General features: G+C 39.7%; 1 protein-coding gene and 1 long non-coding RNA gene across 3 annotated transcripts in view; both read left to right on the top strand.

Annotated features, from left to right (window-relative positions):
- Positions 1 to 2012: 2012 nt before the first annotated feature.
- On the top strand, positions 2013 to 9014 carry LOC128090083 (uncharacterized). Its single transcript, XR_008210805.1, has 2 exons — positions 2013 to 3057; positions 4567 to 9014. It is a non-coding gene; the product is annotated as an uncharacterized LOC128090083 (long non-coding RNA).
- Positions 9015 to 9880: 866 nt separating this feature from the next.
- Positions 9881 to 23839, top strand: part of SNX14 (sorting nexin 14) — a 48741-nt gene continuing 34782 nt past the window's right edge. The window contains exons 1-7 of one of the 2 annotated variants that reach the window (XM_052702018.1): positions 9881 to 10061; positions 10204 to 10324; positions 11411 to 11487; positions 11595 to 11673; positions 17651 to 17694; positions 22071 to 22158; positions 23676 to 23760. In XM_052702018.1, coding sequence (XP_052557978.1) covers positions 9922 to 10061; positions 10204 to 10324; positions 11411 to 11487; positions 11595 to 11673; positions 17651 to 17694; positions 22071 to 22158; positions 23676 to 23760 — 634 coding nt within the window. In that variant the 5' untranslated portion in view covers positions 9881 to 9921. The remainder of the gene's footprint in view (positions 10062 to 10203; positions 10325 to 11410; positions 11488 to 11594; positions 11674 to 17650; positions 17695 to 22070; positions 22159 to 23675; positions 23761 to 23839) is intronic. The other variant, XM_052702028.1, reaches the window with a different exon arrangement.

Below are 23839 nucleotides of genomic sequence, written 5' to 3'. Positions count from 1 at the left end.
GGCAGTGAGTACAATGGAAGCTGGTTTCAGAATCCTAGTAGAAATTTTCTGTGAGAACGATCCTTCAGTTAAAATTAGGAAGGGTCTGGAAGGTCATAAATCTATCAGATTTGAAGTATTCTGTTACGGAGTTGCAACTTGGTTTTGCTTATCGTTGTGATCTTACAATGGGAATGGTGTAAAAAATGATACTTAAGAGTTTTTAGTGGTTTACTAATCTGATAAGTACCAAGTTAGTGGTTTATTGATGTTCTGAGCCATTGGGATTGTCGTGTTTCTGTACTGACAAAAAATCTTAATACTTTGTGTGGTGTTAGCTGGTCAGTATGTCTCAGACTAAGTAGTTTCTGCTTTTTGAGGTACTTGGTCTTTTTTAAGGTTATGAGTAGGGATTTCTAATGGAAGTACTGAGGCTTGTTTTTCTGTAATGCCAAGGGCTAAACTTTTACAGTTTATTACCCTCAGTATAACATTTGGAAGAGAATTGCTTTCAGTGGATAATGAGACGCGAGGAGCACACGGATGAATTGTGAAGAAGCTTTGCTGATGTTCAGCATTTCAGAAGTGAAGCCTCCTGGTTTGTAAAGGCACTCTGAGGTTTGCTGGGGCGTACACGCCACTCAGGTACAAATTGCAGTGGAGTGAATCAGAGCGCTCACATCCCAGCAAGGTTGTGCAGATCGCCCTCAATAACGGCTCAGCCTAAAGTGTCTGTTTTGGTACAGTTACCCTGGGGTGCTTATGGCTTATGTCATTTTTTGTGGAGTTGGTCAAGTACAGCTGCAGGTTGATGATCATCCATTTATATTTTGTAGTCTTAGAAAAACTATAGTTATTAGGAATAACATTTTTTAAAGCATCTTTTAAATTTCCATGCCCCTTTCAAGACAACCTTCCTCCCCCCCCTCACCCTCCTTGATGCAGTGACTGACAATAAGGGAGGCTGCTCTCAGAGGAGTACCAAGTATTTGTTTGGAATTTAGAGGGTTGACCTAGGAGTGGTAGAACTGCTTAGATTCATTCCTTCAGAAAGCTCTCAGTAAACCATTCTTGTCTGCTCCCTGAGAAGATTTCAGGTTGTGTGACAGTGGGAGAAAGAAATCCTCAGTTTGTGGGCAGAATAATATAATCACATGTGCCTTAACTAAGCTACTAGAAAGTATGTAGTTTAGGGTTAAAGGCAAAATAGCCAAGTAAATAACCTGGCAAACCACAGAGTAAAACAACTTTATTTGGCTGTTTTACAGCTTTGTGGAATCTTTCTTGCTCTTAATCAGTCTGTCCTTTTCCTGTGAAAGGTAGATATACTCTAAACCAGGCTTCATCTAGCAGGCACAGCAAGATGTGAAGGGAATGTCAGGTGGTGGAGCTTGCCCAGGTTCAAACATCAGTGCAAGAGCAGATGCAGGTTCCTTGGACTTCAGTGTGGAAAGGTAAGGAGATTCTGTTCTGGCTAGTATGGCTGTCAGGGCCTCTTCATCTTGGTAGGAATTTTAGAAGAACGGCACGTAGAGAGTAGGAATACATCAAAGAGAGCTAGGGAAGCCTGAAGTACCCCTGTAAGAAAAGATGTTTCAAACATAGTGAAACAGCCAAACTAAATGAATAAATACTGTTAGTGTGCATAACACTACTTCAAATGTCCTGCTCTGAGAGGTGAGTGTGATACCCTGCAGCTGATAATTGCAAACCTACTGTTTTGAAGTGATGGACTAATAGCCACAAAAAAGCAAGAGGCAGTACTGAATATCTGCTGTACCTGTTCTAGTGCCTGACCTGTTCTTCAGTACAGATGAAGAGTTAGTCCATTCTTTTTACAGTTATTAAATGAATATGCTTCTCACTGCTCTTAACAATCCTAGAAAAGTTAAGTAAAAGTGAAGAAATATGAACTTCATAGGGCTTCATATACCTAGGGATTTCATAGGGCTTTCAATACCTAAAGGGGGCCTACAGAAGGGAAGGAAATCAACTCTTTGAAAGGGTTGATATGTATAGGGGAAATGGTTTTAAGTTGAGGGAGGGGAGATTTAGGTTGGACATCAGGGGGAAATTCTTTACCCAGAGAGTGGTGAGGTGCTGGAACAGGCTGCCCAGAGAGGTTGTGGATGCCCCGTCCTTGGAGGTGTTCAAGGCCAGGTTGGATGGGGCCCTGGGCAGCCTGGTTTAGCATTAAACGTGGAGGTTGGTGGCCCTGCATGTGTCAGGGGGGTTGGAGATTCATGATCCTTGAGGTCCCTTCCAACCCTGGCCATTCGGTGATTCATGAGGCCTCCACAATGAGCAATGTTTAGGGAACGTGGTGCTTGTAGTGAAGCCTGTGCATGGAGTCTTGATTTGCACACCTTCGTGCAGGGCGTACAGTGACTGAGAACAGTTGGAAACCTGGGAAGCTGCAGTGACCCAAAGCCCACATAGCAGCCCCTTTAGAGATCTCAGTTTGAGAATGACCTGGAGGGTTCCCAAATACAACACATGGTTCCTGCATAGGTTTGCTTTTTTTTTTCTTGCTTTTTTTTTTTTTTTTTTTTTTTTTTTTTTTTTTTTCATCTGGAGTGGTGTCCAATGCAAGCCCAGCATCCTGTGGGAGAGAAGTGACAGAGCATTTCTTGGGACTAGGTTGGGGTGCTGTTAAACATTAGGTAGCACAGGTTGCACAGGTGTGTGTATTCTGCACCAGAGATATGCTCAGAAATGAAGCTCTTTGCATTGATCAGTATGAGCTTCTGCAGGATTGCCAGCAAGAAGGCTGGTAGACTTTAGTCTGAAGATGTTCATTTTTAACTTGCAGCAAAGTTTACGTTTTTTTTATGCCAGAAAATAAACTGTCAGATGCAAAAGCCTATACTAGGTGATAAAGCAGTTAGAAATGGCAAATATATTGTCTTATCTTATTCCAAGCTTCGTTTTGTCAGGATTCTCTCTCCTTACTAAGATCAAGAGGAAAGAGGATCAAGAATAAATGAGGCTTTGTGTATCCTGAGTGCTCATGGACAACACACGGAAGCATTTGTTTCATAGGCAGCCTTCAGTGGGGAAAAGTCAGTTTCTCTGCAGGTGAGTAGTTATTTTTGAAGACTCAGTAGGAGATGGGAATGTTGCTGACTGTGGAAGGAATGGGAGACAAAGCATCCAGTGGAGATGGGGTTGTATGTTCTCAGCTTTTGGTGACACGCAGGTGAGCAGCTTTGAACTAAAACACCTTGTGCTGTGTGCAGAGATGTCTCCTTATGACCAGAACTGCTTCTCCAGATAATCTGTGACCTCGTTTCCTTCTTTGTGCTGGCTTTTTCCTCTGGGCATCAGAGAACAAGAGGAGAGAGCCAGTACTGTTACAGCTAGCTTGATTTCTCCAGACCCAATGACCAACTAAAGTTTAAAAAAAGAAAAAAAAAAGAAAAGGAAGAGGAATTGTGCATTGGTGCTTGCTGCTGTGGTCCAGCAGAATCCTCAGACAGGCAGACTTTTCAGAATTAAGACCAAGTGGTATGCCAGGTTTCCTAAACATAAATTATCCCAGAAACACACTGGGTGTAAAGTATACATGACAGTGTGGTGATAGGTTGGTACTCAGTTACAGTTTTACCATATCCAAAGTGGCGGATGGTAATGATCAGTGGCATTTACTACTGTGCCTAAACAAATAATATCTTAAGGGTCCAATACATGCCCCTGGGAATCTGTATGATATTAAAGGTGCCTTTCCCCATTTTGATACCTTCATTCTGAAGCAAAATCTGCTTTCTCAAAGGAAAAATTGTTCCCTCTTGTATCTGAAACACTGAACCCAACTTCAGGTTTATCTAAAGCCTGCCATTTCTGTTCAATGTAAAGAGCTATCTTAAATTCATCTGTTGAAACTTCAAATCTCAATCATTACAATTCTTGAAGGGAAAAAATACCAGAAGCAAGGTGTACAGAGTACCTGTAACTTTGGAGATAAGAGTAAATACTCGCAGCTCCTTAAGGGGAAGGAAATATAATTCCTTACATTTTGAGAAGAAAGATGGTAAGATGATTTTCATATTAACGTGCCCATTTACTAGTATATACTTAGAAATATTTATGTATCTCTGAAAGAGGAGGCTTCATGCCTACCTTATGTTTAAAGTAGTCTCTTCTTATACTTCAGTGTAATAACAGATTCACCGGGTAGTTTATGTAGCAGCAAGTCATTCAGTCACAAATAAGCAACTGATTTAGAAAGTGTCACTACTGAATGATGGTATTCCCTCATACAGTCTCAGTTCCTGTTAGCTCCAGTGTTTCCCGGCTAGAATACTAGTTACCTAAAATAAAAAGCCAAACTTGCAGTAGTGCAGAAATTTGATACTTAAATTGGCAAATAGAGCAGGCTGTGTTCTAGGCGAAACGTTCTCGTGGTCTGAATTCACTTATTCAGATGAAATTAACAGCTTCTAAGAAACATGGTTCTAACTCCTTCAACTAGTCGTACATTTAACCATAGAACACCTTTAGCTATCTCTTCCCATGTGCTGAATTCGTAACTTGTCCTGCTTTCATACAGTTCCTCTTACCTGCTAAGTATGTGTTCTCTTTCCCCAGAGGAGCGCTGTAGGGAACACCACCATGGAGGTGGTGAGCATGCAGCGTAACCAGGAGCTAAGTTGGTAATCATCTGGGAGAAGTCGCCAGTAAGTGTTCTCTGTGGCTCAGAAGAGAGACTTAGCAAGGTATGTGTGCTGACAGGTCTGTGGAGGGATCGTGGTCTCCTTCAGACGCACCATTGCTGCCGGAACTAAAAGTGGTATATAGCTATAACGCCGTAGTACCACTGGTCTATTTGATATTCCAGCAGTTTGGGGAACAAATGGCTTGGCATACCTTCAGGAACTTTGGCAGCTGCTGTCTGATGAGGGCAACATTGATCAGCTATCAGCTGTAGAGAAGCCTGGCTTTGCAGAACCTGCTGTTGAGCCCGACTTCTTAAATTTTCTCATAAAAACTTTTATGCTTTACCATGGGGCTTTGTGCTCCATTTATACATAACTATTAATACTGACAAATTACCCACATGCATCAAGAAGTTTCTTCAGAAAGCTTCAAAACTCATCCTTGTGTACGAGGAGAAGTAAGTCTCTCTTCAGGCTTACACAGGATCATCTTGTGCATCAGTCTGTTAGCATAAGAGAATTTTTATGCTTCTGTCATAGCCCCATATTCTTGCCAGGAAAACTTAACATGTATGTCCCTTTATTATTTTTATCTCTAGCCATTCTAAAAATGCCAATTTTTTGCTGTACATCATATAAATGAAAGAAACATGTCCAATATACTGCATACATCCTCAGTCAACGAATGGGGATCAAAACAGCCTGGGTTATACATCTAGCACTAACCATTTCCATGAAGTGTTTGATGAAAGACTTAGCTGAAGCGCAAATTATTTTTTTTGCAGGCTGATAATTGATGCTGTTTAGCTCTTACCCTGCACCGTTCCTAAATGCTTCGTGTTCTCAGAGAAACCGGTTGCTCCAACTAAAAATATCCCTCCGGAATGCTGACCTAACAAAAACACTTCAGGCATCTGCTGTTGTACCTACAAAAGCTAAAGCAGTGCACTTGAGGGTACCAGCTTCCTTCTCACTGCTTAAAAGAAAAAAAGCCCTCTGTGTCAGGGTTTACGTGATCAACAGCAGGAGGCCTAACAGATTTTATCAGTAGAAAGCCTTCCCTGATACAAGGTGACAATCTTTAGCTGCACTGAGGCTTTTTTCCACTTTAACAAGTCCTGTGTGTTGACTCAGTTATGTGAAGACTTAAAGTTAGAATTTTTTCACTATTTGAATGGGGAGGGGAAAATAAAAACAAATAAAAAAACCCTGGAGTTGTGTACAAATAAAACAATAATTCATAATCTAAAATAGAAAAGATACATTCAAGTGCATTGAGGGGGACAAGAACTAAAGAACCATTTTTAACCAAGGCACCTGGGCAACTAATAAAAATTGTGGAAGTTCTGTTGCCTGCTGCTGCCTCTCTCTACTCCAGCACTACAAAACAAGAGATAATAGATCTGGAAATGACAAAGGGAGCAACAAAGGTGTCTGAAAGTACCAAGGTGCTCTCTTGAAGAAAAATTAATGATGTAAGATAAAAAATGCCAAAAAATCAGTTCATTTTCTAAAGGGTGGCTTGCTGAGGAGGTTAATTTTGTACAATGATAAGCAGCAATTGTGCTGCGTAAGAAATTATTTTTTTACTAACAATAATTTCACAATACTAAATGAAAGTTGTTGAGCCATTCATAATGCACTGTCATCCTCACAAGCAGAATTAAGTGGTGGGATGCCTTTCTGTGTGACTTCCGTGGGTGTTTATGCTCATGGTTCAAAAACCAACTTGAAACTCAGGAAAAAAATTCCTTTTCAGGATATGCCCAAGATTCAAATCGGAGTCAAAGAATGTTCTGGGAAAGTATTCTATTCTTTCTATGCTTTTATAACTCTTTCCTAGGTATCCCCTGTTGACCATCATCACAAGCAGGATGCTCACCTGGATGAACATTTGCTGATCCAGCACAGCTGTTTTATGTGTCTGTTGAGTATCTGTTGTGAAAAACTTGCACTGCACTTTGAATCCTACAGGTCTCATCTTATTTACGAGAGGCACAGGTGCTGCCTCACTTAGCAGTGTTTACCAGAAGTGCCCGTCATGTTATGAATGCTTTCTTGACACTTTTTAATTCAGCAGAGTTGAGAGAATGTGGCTCAGGTTCTTCCTCAAATGTGAGAATTTCACTCATTAACCACCAAGCTGTCAGTGGAAACAAACTCAGGATGTGACATACTTTGTGGAAATAGTTATCTTTCCAGGGCAGGATTTTCTTTAAACCCCACTGTAAACAGATAATTTCATTTAGATTGAACTCTTAAGCATGTGTTACAGCATTCTTTTAACTATTTCCATTAGTACAGCAGCTCTTCTTTTGCAATTTTTTTTTTTGCAAATTCTCAAATCCAGCCACTATGAAAAATGAAAAAAATCCTCAATATGAAGTTAAATTCCATACCTAAACAGCTTATCTCTTGCTCTTATACTACACAAACTGGAGATTATACCTTTGCCAAACATTTACCACAAGCCTAATGTTAATTTCTTCAAGCATTTATGTAGTGTCTCCTCTAATGCCTCTCTTTACAGATATTCTCTGTTGGGATTTTTTTTGGGGGGGAGGGTTTTGTGGGGTTTTTTTTTGGCCTATATTTCTTTCTTTATTTCTTGTGGTCTGTAAATTATTGCCTTCTGCAGCCACTTTGCAAATTTCCACTCTACATCCTTGTTTCAATGTCCCATAAACTACTATTTGTCAGAGGACAAACTAATAATCTAATATACTCTGTTCTTCTCTCTGTTATTTAAAAGACAAACTGTGCAGATCAGTGATCTTTTGAGACATTTCACCTATCTTTCTTAGCAAATTTTTCCTTTCTTTCTGACATTCTGTTCTCCCAAAGCAGCTCTCCTTCCCTGTTCTTCTGAAGGCAATTCATGTGGGATTTTGCCCAGTAATCTAAGGGCTCTGTTGCTGTGTCCAGAGGTTACCTTCTGCCCTGGGTTATCCCTATCCAATTTAATCTTGTAATATTGTGGATCAACTCATGGTTGGAGATTGTACTCGTCCAGGAAGCAAAGGTAGGAGCCCAGTCTCACGGTGGGCAGCACACGATCACACAAACAATGAGTGCAGGTCTGTATAGACAGTGCAGGGAGCTGACCCTCAAAAGGCTGTAAATCTGATTATTAGCAGACTATTGACTCAGTAACAGACAAATGCACATGACTACATTTATAACAGTAGAACCAGTTTTGTTTATCTGAATGCTAATAATTACCCAAATTCATGAGCTGAAACAGTAAGTTGGTGGACATTCTTAAAGTTTTAATCTGAAAAGTTGAATTCCCTATTCATGCTTAATTTTTTGGGGATCTGAGTCTGTTCACATTTCTTTCCTATTTGCTGAATATTCTTTTGACATTTATTTCAAGAAAGCTTTCTGCTGAAAAGTTGAAGTTAAAAATTGAAGTGAATCCTTCAATTTCAGCTTCTGGAAAGGATCCACAGAAATTATCAGGGAAATATGCATAAGGGAAAACTAATTCCTGACAGGTTAGAGATGAAGGATTGTATGATACAAATTAGCCTCCACAGCCTTATCCTTGAGAAAAACAAGTAGATTTGAAAAGGAGACATTATAGACTGAAGACAAAAAGAAAACCTGAAAGGCAAAAACAGACTGTATGCAGAGTAAATTAAATGCAGTCTGGCTATGTGAATCTGTACTTACAGCTTGCTGCCTAAGGAAACATCTAAGATTAAACTAAAACACAAAAACAACAAAAAACAATCTCATTTTGTTAAATAAGATTTCTGTTTTTCTGGAAAGCAAAACTCCTCAATGTTTTTCAGCGTAGCAGAAGTCAGGCATGGGTTGTAGAGGGTGGCCGGAGCTGCACTGTGGTGGAGCAGAATGGGGTAAAGCAGGTTGTGGCAGGACGTGGCCAACAGAACAAAACTGAATTGAGGAAAATCTTGAGTCTTCTCAGATGGCGAGGTGTAATTACTGCCAAACAAAAATGTGGCAGTTTTATGTGAAATAAACATATGGTTGAACTTTGAATCTGTAATTTAAAAGAAACTTTTACATAAAGTACAGAACTCAGATAGAAGCAGAATCCGACTTCTTTTCCTGGCTGCCGCTGGTTTGCTTTGAGAGTCACTTCCTATGTCCCAGATACATTATGCTAGCCATCACATCTCTATGAAATACTTTAAATGTTACACATTTTAAAGAGTTATTCCTTATAAAAAGCATTAAAAAAAAAGAAGAAAGACAAACAATCCCAGGAAGTTAAACTGAGAGGGTCAGGTTAGAAGGCGGTAAGTATGCATATTCTGAGGAAGATTAATTTCCTCTGGACAGGCTGTACAGAGCCTTGCTGTGAATGTGCACCTTATTTGTGTGGGTTTTTTTTTTTTTTTTTTTTTTTTTTTAATGCCTAATAGAAAACATGTGGACTGGCATGAAATAATACTGTGCAGGCACTCTTAAAGAAATCCAATCCTGCCTGGGGCTTGTGCCAGGCTCTCTGAGAAAGGTCAGCGTGCTGAAGTCAGACTGCAGCATTTCACCTGATGCGGAGGTCAAGGGAAGTATTGCATAAAATGACAACCATCTGAGGGATGTGTCTGAAAGCTATTTTCAGCTTTCGTTTTCTAGATATTGACTCATGTTCCCAGTGACAGCTTTTCTTGCACGAAGAGTTACAGGCTTTCCCTGTGGATTTGTGAACATGGCTTGTCTTCTCAACAGCACTTTTCCACGTGTCCTTTGCCTAAATATGCCTGTATGGGTTGTACACCATATAAAAGGCAACACCAGCTTCTCAAGATAACTCAGAAATAAGCAGGTGTTTCTGTCTGAAGAGGCTTTCTCATATTTGTAGCCCAGAAGCCCATCCTGCTGTGATTTCCCACGAGCAGCTGCTGAGGCGCCTGTATGTGTGCAATGGCCCACCTTCCCTCAGCTGCAGTCATAACTTGGAGCTTCCAGAGCTGGGATAAGCACAGTGCTGACAAGAACATTCAGGCAGCGTGGGAACTCGTGACTTGCTCCGCACCAGAGGGCTGTTATTAACGTGAAGATGGCTTGAAGCCTTCCTCAGCAGCAATAAACTACAATCCAAACAAGGCGTTCCGTCTCGACTCCATGCGCTCTGCGACTTCTAGGGGGAGCTGGGCGGCGCGCGCACACCTGGGCGGGGCGGGAAGCGCAGGACCCGCCTCCCCCGCCGTCAACAAGATGGCGGCCGTGGCGCCGCCCAGGGTCCCGTCACGTGCCGCCGCCGGCGGAAGCTGCGCGGCCTCTCCCGCTGGCTGGGAGCCGGCTCGGAGGCGCCATGGGCTGGCTGCGGGCGGCCGGCGAGAGGCTGCGGCAGCGGGTGCGGGGCGCCGAGGCTCTGCGGGAGACCTGCCGGCAGTACCCGCTCTTCTGCTGCCTGCTGCTGGGGCTGGCCGCCGCCACCCTGCTTCTTAACCGGTAATCCGGCCGGGGGGAGGGGCGCGGTGCCGTGAGCCGTATGGTGGCGGTTCTTCCTGACCGCGCTGTAGCCCTGTGCCGAGGAACGCCGATGTGCGTACACATGAGAAGGGAAACGTCTTCTTTCCTTGTTTTTTGTAAGGTACCTTCACGTTCTGATGATCTTCTGGTCGTTTGTGGCTGGTGTCGTCACCTTCTACTGCTCGCTGGGACCGGACTCCCTCCTGCCCAACATTCTGTACACTATCAAATACAAGCCCAAGGTAAGTACGCGTTCCTCTGCGCTTTTGAGGCAATGTGCGTGGATGGCAGTTCGTGTGCATTCCTACTTTTAAAGTATTAGGCATCAATTCCACTTATATCTACATGCTGACGGGTCTTGTGGCACAAGTGTGGTGATTAAGACTGTGGATTTCTCGTGTGTTTATGCATAATCCTGTCAAATCTACAGATAGGTCCCTAAAGCTTGTTGCTGGAAGCGTTGCTGGATGTGGCTTTTTAACCATTTCACTTATTTTTCATTTGGCAATTCAGTAGTAAGTAGCTTAGAAAGTACTTAGTAGCATATTACTTTATGAATACTTTTTTTTTTTAAGGATCCCTTTCCTTTTGGTAGCCAAACTACAGTTTTATTGGTTGTAGTCAAACTTCTTTTAGTGGTGCTAAACTCCATGGAAAAAAAAAAGGTTTCTATAGGAGAGAAGGGGACAGACTCTTTATCAAGGTCCGTGGTAGTGGAACAAGGGAAATGGCTTTAAGCTCAAAGAGGGTAGATTTAGGTTTGACATAAGGAAAAAGTCTTTCACGGTGATGGTGGTGAGGCAGTGGAACAGGTTGCCCAGAGATGTGGTGGGTGGCCCCATCCCTGGGGACTTTCAAGGTGAGGTTGGATCAAGTCCCAGGCAACCTGATCTAACTGTGGGTGTCCCTTTTCATTTGTTGGGGAGTTGGGCTACACAGTCTTTAAGGGTCTCTTCCAACTCTAAGGATTCTATGATTCTATTTTATGAAATCCCTGTTTCTATCTTCAGGAATCCAAGCGAGGTAAGACTTGTAGAGAAACCACTTGCTCTAGTTATAGTCCATCTGATGTATGGGGAGATGACTGGAGATGTGAGGGGTTATCTGTTGTCTTAAACTTTGTTTAGCCAAAGTGCTTTTTCTGTTTGTTTCAGTGGTTTCTCTTATTGTACCTTGCTGCCTTGTTTTCCTGCTGGGAAACAGCTTTGTCTTTCTACCACTCAACTCTCTGTAACTGCATACTCTAAAGAGAAATTTATTAATGTATCAGTATATTATGAGAATCATCATTTCAAAGAATGCAAACTTGTCCAAATATTTTCTTTTAGCAATTGGAATTGCCGGAGCTATTTCCCCATGGTCACAGTTGTGCTGTGTGTGGCAAAGTCAAATGCAAGAGGCACAGGTAAACTAAATGTGTGGCACTGGCAGTCCTGTTATTTCTTACATTTTGTGTATGTCAGTGGGAAAACTGCAGTATTGTTGCATCAACTTTTCCATGGTTTCCTACAGACCTGCTTTACTCTTGGAAAACTATCAGCCGTGGCTGGATCTGAAAGTGCCTTCCAAGGTTGATGCGTCCCTGTCAGAGGTAATGGCTGTTTCATTTCTTTAATTTCTTGCAGTTCAGTGACTTCTGTAACTATGTGTTTCTTAGGCCTATTACTTCTGGCTTGATGAATCATATGTACTTAGCATGCATTTTTAACTTTTCGTTTAACAATCAAATCAGAAGAATAAAGGCTGGGTGCAGAGAGGCAAGATGGCTTATTTGATAACAGAAATGTGACTGTTCCTGAACAGCACACTTAGAACTCAAGAAACGTATGTGTATATTGGGAAGTATAGGAGGAAGATCAAGTATAAATAAGTGACTGAAAAACGTCTGATTTCAGTGGATTTCAGCCTGTTGGTTGTTTGAAATATTGGCAGATTAAGAGGTTATTTGCTCCAGTTACAAAAATTCTGTGATGATGTTAAATGTGATTGTAGGTGTTTAAAATCGTCAGACAAGCCGTAATGCAACTGATCAAAAAAAGAAGATGCAGAATTTACTCAAAAAGAGTAGCATAATTACTTTCTTTTTATTAGATTGTAATTTGGGAATTTTGTTTTCTTTTTTTCTCTTCAGAAAATACACAAAGAACTGTTTCGCTTTAGGATCATTTATTTTTTTCGCTTTGTTGCTGCTTCATGAAGCTCAGTAGATAATCTTCTGTCCTTTTTCAAAGCTAAGAAAATGCACAAACCCTTGGCTGGCTTAGTTTCCGTTTATTTAGAATTTCCCCACTGGAGCTCTGTGGTAAAAGGAGGAATAACTGGCGTGTCACAAGTGAACAAAGCCATACATGTCAGCTCTCACAGCTGAGAACCTGGTGTGTGAAGCCAACTAAAGCTAACTGTAATTCAGCTCTGCGTTCAGAGCATGCCCCTTAGCAAGTTGAAAACCAAAACAAACTCACAAAAAAACCAACACGGGGATAACTTGTTAACTCCATTTAGTTAAACAGCATGACTTCTGTATTTCGTAAGCAATCTTAGCTAGTAAAGTTATTTGTAGCGTGTTACTCGGAAGAGCTGAGTAGATACTTGTAGTTACCTTTCAGGGGTTGTCTTTTGTTGGTATACAATGACATTTTGTATTTGACTGCTGTTACTGTAGTTCTGCTTTTACCAAAACAATGTGGGCCTTTTTGGTGGTAGTTTTTCAGTTGTTGTTGCTTTGTTTTTACTTCATTGGCTTCTCTCTGGCTCTTTAATTAGCAGCATAGATTTGGGTTTTCTGTATCTATATATCTATACATTTCTTATTCCTTTCTCTTCTTTGAGTGCTTAACTGGAGGTTCTGCGCATTCCTGGTGCAGTGCAGCAGGGTCGTAACTGACTTCTGTTCACACACTTGAGTCACCTTTTTCACATGCTGTCTGTAATGCTAAATCTTTTGTTGTTCCCTGTTGCAAGTCTTCCCTACTGGTTAAAGGTTCTGCCCACTCTGTGTTCCTTCCTCATCATCCCCTGCACTGGGAATTCAGCTCTTAACATACAGCTGGAACTGGATACCTACTTATGGTTGGAAGCAGAGACTGCTCGTGTTTTCTTTTGTGGGTTAGTCACGTGTTAGAGGGAAGCTGATACAGTGAGAAGTGAATTAAGATTAATGAGATTCCAAAGCAGTGTGGAGCTCAGCCTACTTCTGAAAAAGTAGATTCTTCAAGAAATTAGAATAGCTCTGGGTTTTTTAATTCTAGATTAGTGTTTCTACTTCTTCTTTTGCACGTTGAAAAATTTTAGCAATGTTTTCATTTCCAAATGTTTTTAGTTTGAATCGGTTGTATCAGGCATAGATTTTCCCTTGCTTACAGAGAGTGCAATTAAAACTTGAATCAGAAGAAATTCAAATTCTTGTCACAATATATGGATTTTTCACCTCAGATCATGACAACAGTTCATCTTCTTCAATTTCTTAATTTTCTGCAGCCCTGCCTTACTTATCTAACCCCTGTGTTGTTTTGAACAATAAGAGAAACGTGATTGGACTTTCTTCCCTCTCTTCATGGTTACTGTTGTAGTTGAGCTCTGAACTCCCTCAGCCATGCATCTGTCAGTGTTCAATCATTTGGGCTGCATCCTGTTTAAAAAATACTGCATTGACTTCACTATAATTTTGTTTGCAGTTTTTTTTTTCTATTGCATTTTGCTTCATATTAGTTTTCTGGTATTTTCTTTCTTTTTGAATTGGGATATTTCCATTGGTCAGCTTAATCAAGGTATTACAGATTGCATACAGGAGAATCAAATTCTATTATTCAGTTAATGAGCTCATCTCTGCTTACAAAAGGATATTTGCAAGTCAGACCTACAGAAAGCTGCTGATTTGCTCATGATCAGCATCGTTATGGAAATGGGCTGGTGAATCAGGGTGCTATCTGTTGATCTCACCAATTTTTCATTCATGTTTAGTTTCTCAGATTCTTGCTCTTAGTATGGGACTAGATTTTTTTCTCTTCTTTTCCCTTTTTCTTCTAGATGTGAAAAATGTACAAGTGAATGGCATACTTCCTGCCAGCCCAGAACTCCTGTAGCTGCCCTGTCACCTGCATGCTTTCATACTGGGAGTTGCTTGTTCTCTCAATAAGCAGCCTCTGCTTTTTTAAGGCTTTTTATGTCTATGGTTTACTTATCAAATCCTTTCTACTATCCAGTCCAATTTGGCTTGGTAATTCTCATTCCTCCTCCTGGCAACTGGAGCCTGTACAATGAGAATGCACAGAAAGCTAGTCTCAGCAGCTAGAAATTGATTAGCTGCAATGTTGTAGTACTTGCTAGAAATGAATTTCTTTTCTTTTTTTTTTTTCCTGCTTATAATATTGCTACCTGTAGTATGTTTGGTTGTATATTTCTAATCTCATTCCAGTTGAAGACTTCATACATATAGGACCTGTCATTTTTCAAATACTTGAAAAATATGTAGGATTTCAAGGAAATGACTCATTTCAATTTAGAGCTGGAAAATGATACTTCATAGAAAAGGAAATTGCTTGTCATTAACTGGCATTCTTTGAGATATCCTCTCTGCTTGAGTGATATTCTTGGTGTTGCTGGACTGAAAGTGGGTACACGTCATGCTTTACGGGAACGTAGTGAATGGAGCATCATCCCTAACTGCTTAGCAAATGTGTGACTAGGGATTACCTTCTATGTGTCCAGGACCAAGGCTTTTCTTTTTTTTTTTTTTTTTTTAAGTGATACAGATAATCTGAATTCTGATAAAGTATGTCTTGACCTTTTGACCTCAGGATCACAGACTCACGGGCTTCAGGTGTATTTTGGGACAGTTGTCTGCCTGGTCTTTGTCTTAGTGGGACTGTCTGCATGGCTTTATCCAGCAGATAATCATTAACACAGAGCCCTCACAGTCATACAGTATGACTCTGGAGGTAAGAGATACCAAAAGAAGCCCTGACAAGTCATGTGAAATGGTTCAGGTAGAAGTCAACAGAGTTAGTCTCAAGAAGTTAAGGTGGGCCATCTGATCTTGCACCTTTCCTGCCCTCCTTACTGATTTAATAAACACAGGAAATTTTTTAAAAGCACTTGTATGTGTGGCTGAGCTAAGTAGAGTTGTTAGAAACAATTTTTCTAGTAGGCTAAGAGAGCATTGATAAGTTATGTTAGCAGCTGATAAAGGTGCACTAATGCATTTGATGGGCAGGTTTTCAGTTTCAAAATAGCAATCACAGATAACGAAAGCTCAAGGGTAGTGCATTGTAATCTCTTTGAGTCTTGTGGCTTGAAGGCTCTGCTACAAGGGAAAGATAATCTCCTATAGTTGCTATTGCTAGGGAGGTGCATAGCAAAAATAGACAAAGAAAGAAAAAGTCTTTAAACAGATATAGATGCATAGAACAGATTTTTATGCAATTCTTTCCCTTTGATAGGCACTTCTTTTAACTCAGCTCTAGTATGACCCCTGAAAGAGGTTGTTAGAAACTGCATGCACAAAAAATAATGTTTCAGTACCTGTGAGACTGAAGTTTCTAGAGTAAATTGATGTATTATGCTCTGGCTGTATTATAGAAGGCATTGGTGAAATTGCTTTGGGTACTCTGATCTTTTGCTGTTAAGGCCAATGGTCTGTGTTTGCAGACTGCTGCTGGATTGATTTCCTCCCTGTTGTCTGAAGATTAACTTCCAAAGAAAATTTTCAGGGTTTTTTGTTTGTTTGTTTGTTTGTTTGTTTTTTCCTCTGGCCTGGGGCGTAATGAGTCTGTGATGTTGTCTCCCTTCATCCTTTTAATGGAAGTAGAGATGGGGGAAGTGGGGAAGGTGCTCTGCATCCATCATCATCATGTGACTGTATTACAATTTCAAGATTTCAGAGAAGCTTTTGTCCTGAGATTGCATAATTAAGGCCTCAGACTAGATGGGGAAACATGGAACAAGGTTTTTGCTCCAACAAGGAAAAAAAAAGCACACTAACATCTGTTCACTTAGAGGTAAAAAAAACCCAAAACCAAAACAAAAGGCGTTAACCACTTCATGCAGACCACAATCCAGATACACAAAGTTACCTCAAACTGGAAAGCATCCTTTCAGAAAGGGTGAAGGAACAAGATTTTTTTTTCTTCATTGTGAAAAACCAAAGGGGAGACAAATCTCTGCAGTGAAATAGTTGCTTAAGGAAGAGTGTCTTATCAAATCTGAGTAGAGAGTGTTCTTAGTAGGAAAGAGAAAAATAATGCTCATCAACTGCTTATATCTGAAGAACTGAGGGGAATTAAAAAGGCCATGGTGTATTACTGAGTGTGCTCGTATAATCATGAGTAGCGCCCTAAAGATAGCATAAAATTATTAAGCCTTGGGTTTCTGTAGTGCATCCATGGTGTGAATGAGAGCTGTCTCAAATGCTCTAAGAGGAATAATGCTTACTCTCATAAACTAGTGTTCTGCTTACAAAGATGTAAGACTGCTTCTGACAGGTTCTTAGTGATATCAGGTATAGTATTCACAGAAAGGCCGGCAGCCATATACCAAAGGAAGAATAGAAGTCACCCCACTGGCAAAGGGGCCCTCTAGCAATCCTTCCCAATAAGCAGCCTAGCCCCAAGTTATGCTCTCCCTTCAGTGGCTGCCCTTACATGAGCACAGGGTAGCTCCACCCCTTCTGGTCAGGAGCTCTGACCAGTGTTCTGTCTGTGCTCCTTGGGCCAGCCATACCCCTTCACCAGGTGCTCAATCACCAGTTCAAGCCCTGACCTCACAGTTTCCCTACTATTAGGCTGTTGTATCAGCTGATATGTTCAGCTTTACTTTCATACAGACCTTAGGTTTTTCTTTGAACACAATAACAGTGACAGGAGAAGGTATAAGGAGTATATATCTTGGACTATAACGAAGGAGGAAAAATCTCAAGAAAATCTCAAGAAAACATCATCCTTCCTTCCCTGTTTTTACTTGACGCTGTTTCTTCATCTCTTCAGAAGCTTTCTTTTTGCTGTTTGTGATGCTGGCACGTTAACAGTGACTTGAAACATTTGTGTAGGCGTAAGGAGAAGTGCCAGAGCTGCACTTTGGCTTTTGCTTTCTTTGGGAGTGGTGAGCATGCTGTATGGACTGTCCTACCTGGAGCATAGAGGGGAGTCAGAAAAGAGGAAGTTTGCATGAAATGAAATGGATGTATGAGTTCAGAATGGGTAGCTGTGCATGTGGGACTGTGGACACTACCTCAGAAAAGTACTGAGATACTGAGGAATTAGGGAAGTGATCCAAGGAATTAGGGAAGTGTTGTGTGAAGCAAGGTTTGCACTGCAGAATGGCCATAGTACTGTGCTTTGTGCTGTCCATAGCACTGTTGAAAGCAGTTTCGCTTTGAGACCTCATGAAAAAATCAGTTGATTACTCCTTGCCCAATGTATTGATTGTTATGCAAAACAACTGATCTTACAATAGGTCTGCATCATGAATTACTGTATGTTTAAATGTTATCATATAGGAGACTGCTCTGCGGTCTCCTCTAACAATTACTTATAGTGCACTTGTTCATTTTGCAATGACTTCATTCTTCACAGGTGCTTGAATTGGTCCTGGAAAACTTTATTTATCCGTGGTACAGGTATGAGCTTTATCTGAAAGTTACTATTTTCAAGTAGCATAAATAATCATTACTCATAGGGCAGTGAGGCACCAGCACAGCTGCCCAGAGAAGCTGTGGGTGCCCCATCCCTGGAGGTGCACGAGGCCAGGTTGGTTGGTGCCCTGGGCAGCTGAACTGGTGGGGGGCAGCCCTGCCTGCAGCAGGAGGCTGGGGCTGAGTGAGCTTCAAGGTCCCTTCCAACCCGAGCCGTTCTGTGACTATGATAAGCAAACTGTTAAACATCCATTTTCCTTTTAAAGAAAAATACAAGACACGCCTCTAAGTGCCCCATATTCATCATTATGTTGTCTCTTACACAGGATAGAGCAGGTCTGTTAATAATTCAGATACGGTAGAGATTGTCCTGAAATTTGTATTTCATCCTAAAAACGCATTTTTTAGATTGATTATTTTTAAATGCTAATTTTTGAAAAAATTCTCACTTGAAAATTTGCATGACTTTGTTTTTATAAAGTTTTAAATGAACTGAGCTAAAATTATTTCCAGACTAAAGAAATTCTCATCAATCACATCTCTGAGTAAAATATAATCTTTAATCATAGCTTTTCAAAAATAAGAATTCTGCTTTTAATTAGTGCAGAAAATACTCTGCATACACGTTTTAGCCTTTTTGTCATGGATTCTGATGATTTGCTGAGATTTAAGGATATGAGGAGAGCCTATTTTGAGCTGAGCATTGTAGTATTGTGTAAATAACCTCAAAATTAGTATGTAAAGAAAAGTTTATAGCTGTATTTATATAAATCAGCCCCTCAGACTACTTTGTAAGAAGATACTAAAAGAGATTAAAGTTTGAACTGGTTGTGCTGCTATTAATATGTTAAATCAACATTATTTTTCATTAAATGGAGAGGTGGAGTTCTGTGACAAAGACAAATTTTATATGTTGTTTTGTTCTCCACTGTTCTTTGTTCGGAATCTGTAATTTTTGGACAGTCTTTTTTTGCCTGACTGGTTTTTAATTATGGCTAACATCTGCTTGTGTCATGTCTGTCTTTGTTGTGCAATGAGTGCATTTAAGTATAAAACTCAGCTGCTTGTGCAGACAGCAGAGGGAGCTTGAGGACTGTGTATTCACTGTGTTCACGGTTCACGTTGGAAAACTTAAGGTTTTAACTTTCAAGTACAGAAAACTAGGGGGTGCTCCAAGTTTGATCAATAAAGAAACGTAAGGAGTTAATCTTCTGTGTTTCATAATTGGAAATTAGATAGGATTTTAATTTTTTTTTGTGACTGGTGGAAAGTCACTTTCACATTTCACTTGTTTTTGGCTTGCAAGGAGGTTTGTGTTTCACAGATTACCTGTGTGCATCTCCAGTATCCAGGATGACTGCGGTCTGGAATACAACATACAGTTGGCATAGCGTAGCTGGAATATGTGTGGCTGCAAGTACAGTGCATAATACACTTGATATGGAGCCAACTAGCCTAGACTATGTTACATCTTGCTTCCTGGTGAGCTGTCTTTTGTTTTACGTGGCTGCACCTCCACGTTTTGTACTGGCTCCATAAATCCACACCATACTGATCAGATGCGATGGGCTTCCCATGAACTGTGTAGTGGGAGTTCAGTGAGCTCTACTGCGACGGTATCTCTGATTCTTCAGGGAGAGAGCTTGGTCCTGAAAGGATTTCAGCCCAGCAGTAGCATTGTCAGCTCTGGTCTCCTTCTCTGTAGACACTCAGGTGGTTCTGTGCTTTCCTGTGATCTCCAACAGTTGTGAAGATTAAAATCGGAAAGTAAATGTTTCTGAACTGGGTTTAATTTTGAGGAATGAAGTTTAGTACTTGAAGTCCCATGAACGCTACTGAAATAGATAGTTGTATCTTTGTGAATTGCTTAATTGGTATTTCTCAAAGTATATACACTGATTGAGTCCCAGTGCTTACGTGTTATTTTTCAACTGTTATTTTATAACAGTAAAGCACTGTTATAAGTAATCCAAGTTTACAGAACTACAGAACACTAGTCAGAGTCAGAGTTGCTTATGTAGTCTTATACCACATAAAGTCGTGCTTTTAGCAACTTGTTCTGGGTTTTAAATAGGAGATCTGAAGTTGGAATGTGTCCCCTCTATGCTGTTGCAATTCCAGCTCTCCAGATTCTAACCTACCTTACTGCATTTTTGTGATACGTTACTGTGAAAACCTTTGTTCCTTGACAGTAACTAAAATAAGAGTTTTTGCATTTGCAGAACTAGAATTTTTATTGAATTACCAAGTGTAGCCTGACAGTATGCAGTCTTTCGTAGTGCTTTTTATAAGAGTTGGTCAAATTTCATATGGATAATTGACAAACAGAAAAAAAAAATCACTTCAATATTTGCATATGTTTTTGTTTATCACTGGACCCCATAGGACTTTGCATGGACAAGCAGTTGGGTATTTAAAGATGTATTTGACTCAGTAACTGTTTATAATTGACAGACTGAATCTTTTTCTTTTAGTGTTGTTTTTTTTTTTAAAGCTTTTCCTTTCTGAGAAAATGCTGCCAACTTCTAAAATGCTTGTAAGATGTTATTTGGACCTTCCTGCCTCACTGGAGATTTGGGGTTTTACAGTTGCTTGACCTTTTAACCAGTCTTCAGTGCACTGATGGTTAAAGGAATGTCTCTGCGAACCGATGGTGTTTCATGGAAGTACTTGGCATAAAGTTGTGTCCAAGTAGAATTAGCCAAAATTCTAGTTATTCAAGTGTCAATAAACAATTTCTTGGTCCAAATTACCTCATGTATCTTATTATCTGACAAATATTAGTAATACTGTCATAGCAATTTGTTTGCTGATCCCCTGGCTTCCTTACAAAGTGTAGATATTTGTGAGCCATATTGCTTCCAAAATGTGAGGTGGTGATCTTAAAAGAAACCAAGACTTCCCTTAGTGTTTTTATCAACATATGATTAGCTTTTGAAGGATCACTGTGTTCCTCATGCCAGGCCACTTTCTTTGAGGTGTTTTTTCTTGCAATTAGTTATGTGCTTTGACTGCCAGGTCACCAATATCTGTAGCTAACAAATCACCTTCAACATGCATTTGGATGCTAAGTAACCTAGGCTAACACTGCTTTGAAAACTCTGATGCTTAATAACATAAAATGATGCTATGGGCATAACTATTTGCTTTTCAAACATAGCTGTTGCTGCTTGCACTAATATATGTATATTTTTACATAAATGATGTTTGCAATTAGTACACAGACAGAATGTTTAGGGATTATGCAAACTGAGATCTGTGATGTCTTTTATGTGTGGTCATTAGGTGAAGCAGTGTGTAGCTTTCTTGGTTGTGTTATTGCTCACCTGTTATAGTACAGTTTTATCAGTATCTTTACTCACACTCCAATGTCCATATATACTAAGATTTTGGTAGGCTTTCATTTATTCCATTGCAATTTGTGGAGTGCCATTGTTAGGATCTCTTCTTCCACTCAAACTAGTTGCAATTTCTGCAGCTAAGAGTTAGTATTTCCCATTTTCATTCAGTTTCCAAAAGACATAGAATTAAGGAATTTTTTCCATAATCAACTTCAAGTATTTTTAACATGATTTTTCACTGAACATAATGTACTGCAGCAGATGGAAAGCCAGATTATAAGTTTGGATGTTTTGACAAGTAACTTGGGAATGTATTTTAAGTTCTTTATTCCTTTTTTTTCCAAGTAGAAACATACTGAATAACTTCAGTTGTTTTGTGTGGCTGTAGGTAGAAGTTCTTGTTTTGTTTTCTTTATAGTTTCTTTATTTGAAATCTTGTGTATAAAGTTGTGGAGTATGCAGAAAAGGGAAGATCCAGTTCAGTCTAGCTTAACTGGGGAAGATGCGTGCAGTACTCTTACTCCAAAGAATTTACAAAGATTACATGCCACTGAAATAGAAAACTATCACTGTTTTCACGTACGTAGAAGCTAAGTTAGATTTTACTTGTTAGTAGTCATGCATTTACTTGTTAGTAGTCATTTACTTGTTAGAAGTCATGCAAATCAGAATGGTTGGGTTGGAAGGGACACTTAAGATCATCTTGTTCCAGCCTCTCTGCTATAGGCAGATAGTCTATTATACAGTTCCAGTTTACCCTCAGACATTTTTCTTAGGGCACTGTTGAGTGCACTGACGTGCTGGTAGTGCTGTGTATTTTACTCAAGTAGAAGACTGCTTGCTCTCTCCTCACGCTCTGTGGCTTTCAAGTCAGTTAACATCTGTTGAGGTGCCGCTGTTGGGTGTTATTATTCCAGTTTTTAGTATTTTTACTATTTTAGTTTTTTTGTCGCACGTTGGATGAGTACAGATGTTTCAGGTTTTTTTCTTCTTATGCAACTTGTTTTTATAACACTGCAGAAATATTACTGATGATGAATCCTCTGTGGATGAACTGAGAGGCACGCTGCGTTTCTTTGCATCTGTCTTAGTTCGGAGAATCCACAAGGTAAGGCCACTGAAAGGTATTCACACTCTTTCTCTGTCTGCAGCTAGTTCTTTAGTTTTTCAAATGATAATTCTTAAGTCAATCTTATGGGTCATACATCAGTTTGTAATTTTTTTGTATGTTAGCTGCTTCTTCGCTTTGGTGCTTATACCATTTCTTATTGTAAACCATCTTGCAAAATTCTTGCAAATGGACACTGGCGCAAGGCATTATTAAAACCTTGAGATGATCTTTTGGCTGTCCTTTGGTGACTTAATCTAAGTGGAAAAAATTTTGAGAGTTATTGAGAAAACTGTTAGAAAATGGTCTCGTGGCTTCTCATTCCTTGGATTCTTTAAATACAGGTAAGATTCTTGTGTTATCTAAGAGGCTTCTTAGATAGTGAGTAGCTTACTTTAAGAACTAAAATACCATTCTTATACTAATATAGTTGTTAAGAAACAGTCTGCAAAGTACATTATGAACATGTAAGTAATTTGTTGCTGTGTTTAATGATTAACACATATACCCAGTATTCCAGTAAAGTGCTTCAAGCCTTTTTTACAGATATGACTTCAAAATTTCTGGCTGTTCTAAGCAGAAAGGGAATCTAATTCTGCATCTAGGCTTATTCAGTGCTGGCCCTTCTGGTGGAGCAGTTACTAGAAATATGTCTTTTCCCCTCCTTTGTAACAGCAGTATTTTCTGCACTACAAGTTGTATGTGCACTCTGTGATGACTAATGAACAGCCAGATTCTGTCCTTTTTATATATCAAATCCAGATGACTTTCTTGTTTACTGGAATTTGAGTCCGTTGCTTTTAAAGCGAATCTGCAGGGAAATTAGGAAATGATCTGTGTAGTACAGACATTATGTAGAGAGAGATTTGAAAGTGAAATAATTCTTTCAAAGTGAAAATCTAAAATGAGATCTTAACATTTGGAATTCTAACATTCATTATTGGTGCAGAAAAACAGTTGCTTCCTCTGTTGATCTTGTAATAAAGTGTATTAGTTGTTATATCAACTCTGGTGTCTTTTATCGACAGTATCGAGTTAGAATTTGGGTAATAATTCATCGTGTCTGTCAGTAATAAAGTAATTATATTCTGTGACTGATTAGACAATATATACAATAAAACAATGAACTTTAGCACATACAAGTACTAAGAACTGTCAGGGGACTGTTTGCTTTTGTTGGTGGTCTTTGTAGAGAACTAGGCTTCATCCACAGTGATGTGGAAGTCAAGCTGTATTGCTATCATTACTGCAATAGAAGAATCACGTTGTTATAAAGTTTAAAATAAATGTTAGCAGTATTGTTTACAGCATTTAGTTCTACGTGATGCTGTATGCTTTACAGACAAAAATGAGCACAGTGTCCATTTATCTAGAGAGAATTCATTGGTTGTTTCTGAATGATCCTTTTTATGGTTACAATGGGGACAAATTAATAAATTTGATAGTCATCGTCTTTAAGACATTTTGGGGAAGAAACTGGAATAATTCTTTTTTTTTGTTTTGAAACTATTACTTAGGTGGATATTCCAACTGTAGTAACAAAGAAAATGCTGAAGGCAGCAATGAAACATATAGAAGTGATAGCCAAAGCCAGGCAGAAAGGTAAAAATTTAACGTGTTTTCTGTTTCAAATGGCAAGTATAAAAGTTTATTTCTGCATGTTTGTTGGTATGTTTCCTAA

The sequence above is a fragment of the Tympanuchus pallidicinctus genome, unplaced genomic scaffold (genome assembly GCF_026119805.1).
Source record: "Tympanuchus pallidicinctus isolate F22 unplaced genomic scaffold, pur_lepc_1.0 scaffold1, whole genome shotgun sequence".
Taxonomy (NCBI): Eukaryota; Metazoa; Chordata; class Aves; order Galliformes; family Phasianidae; genus Tympanuchus; species Tympanuchus pallidicinctus.
Note: the sequence above shows the minus strand (reverse complement) of the source record. Positions and strands in the feature narration are given on the sequence as shown.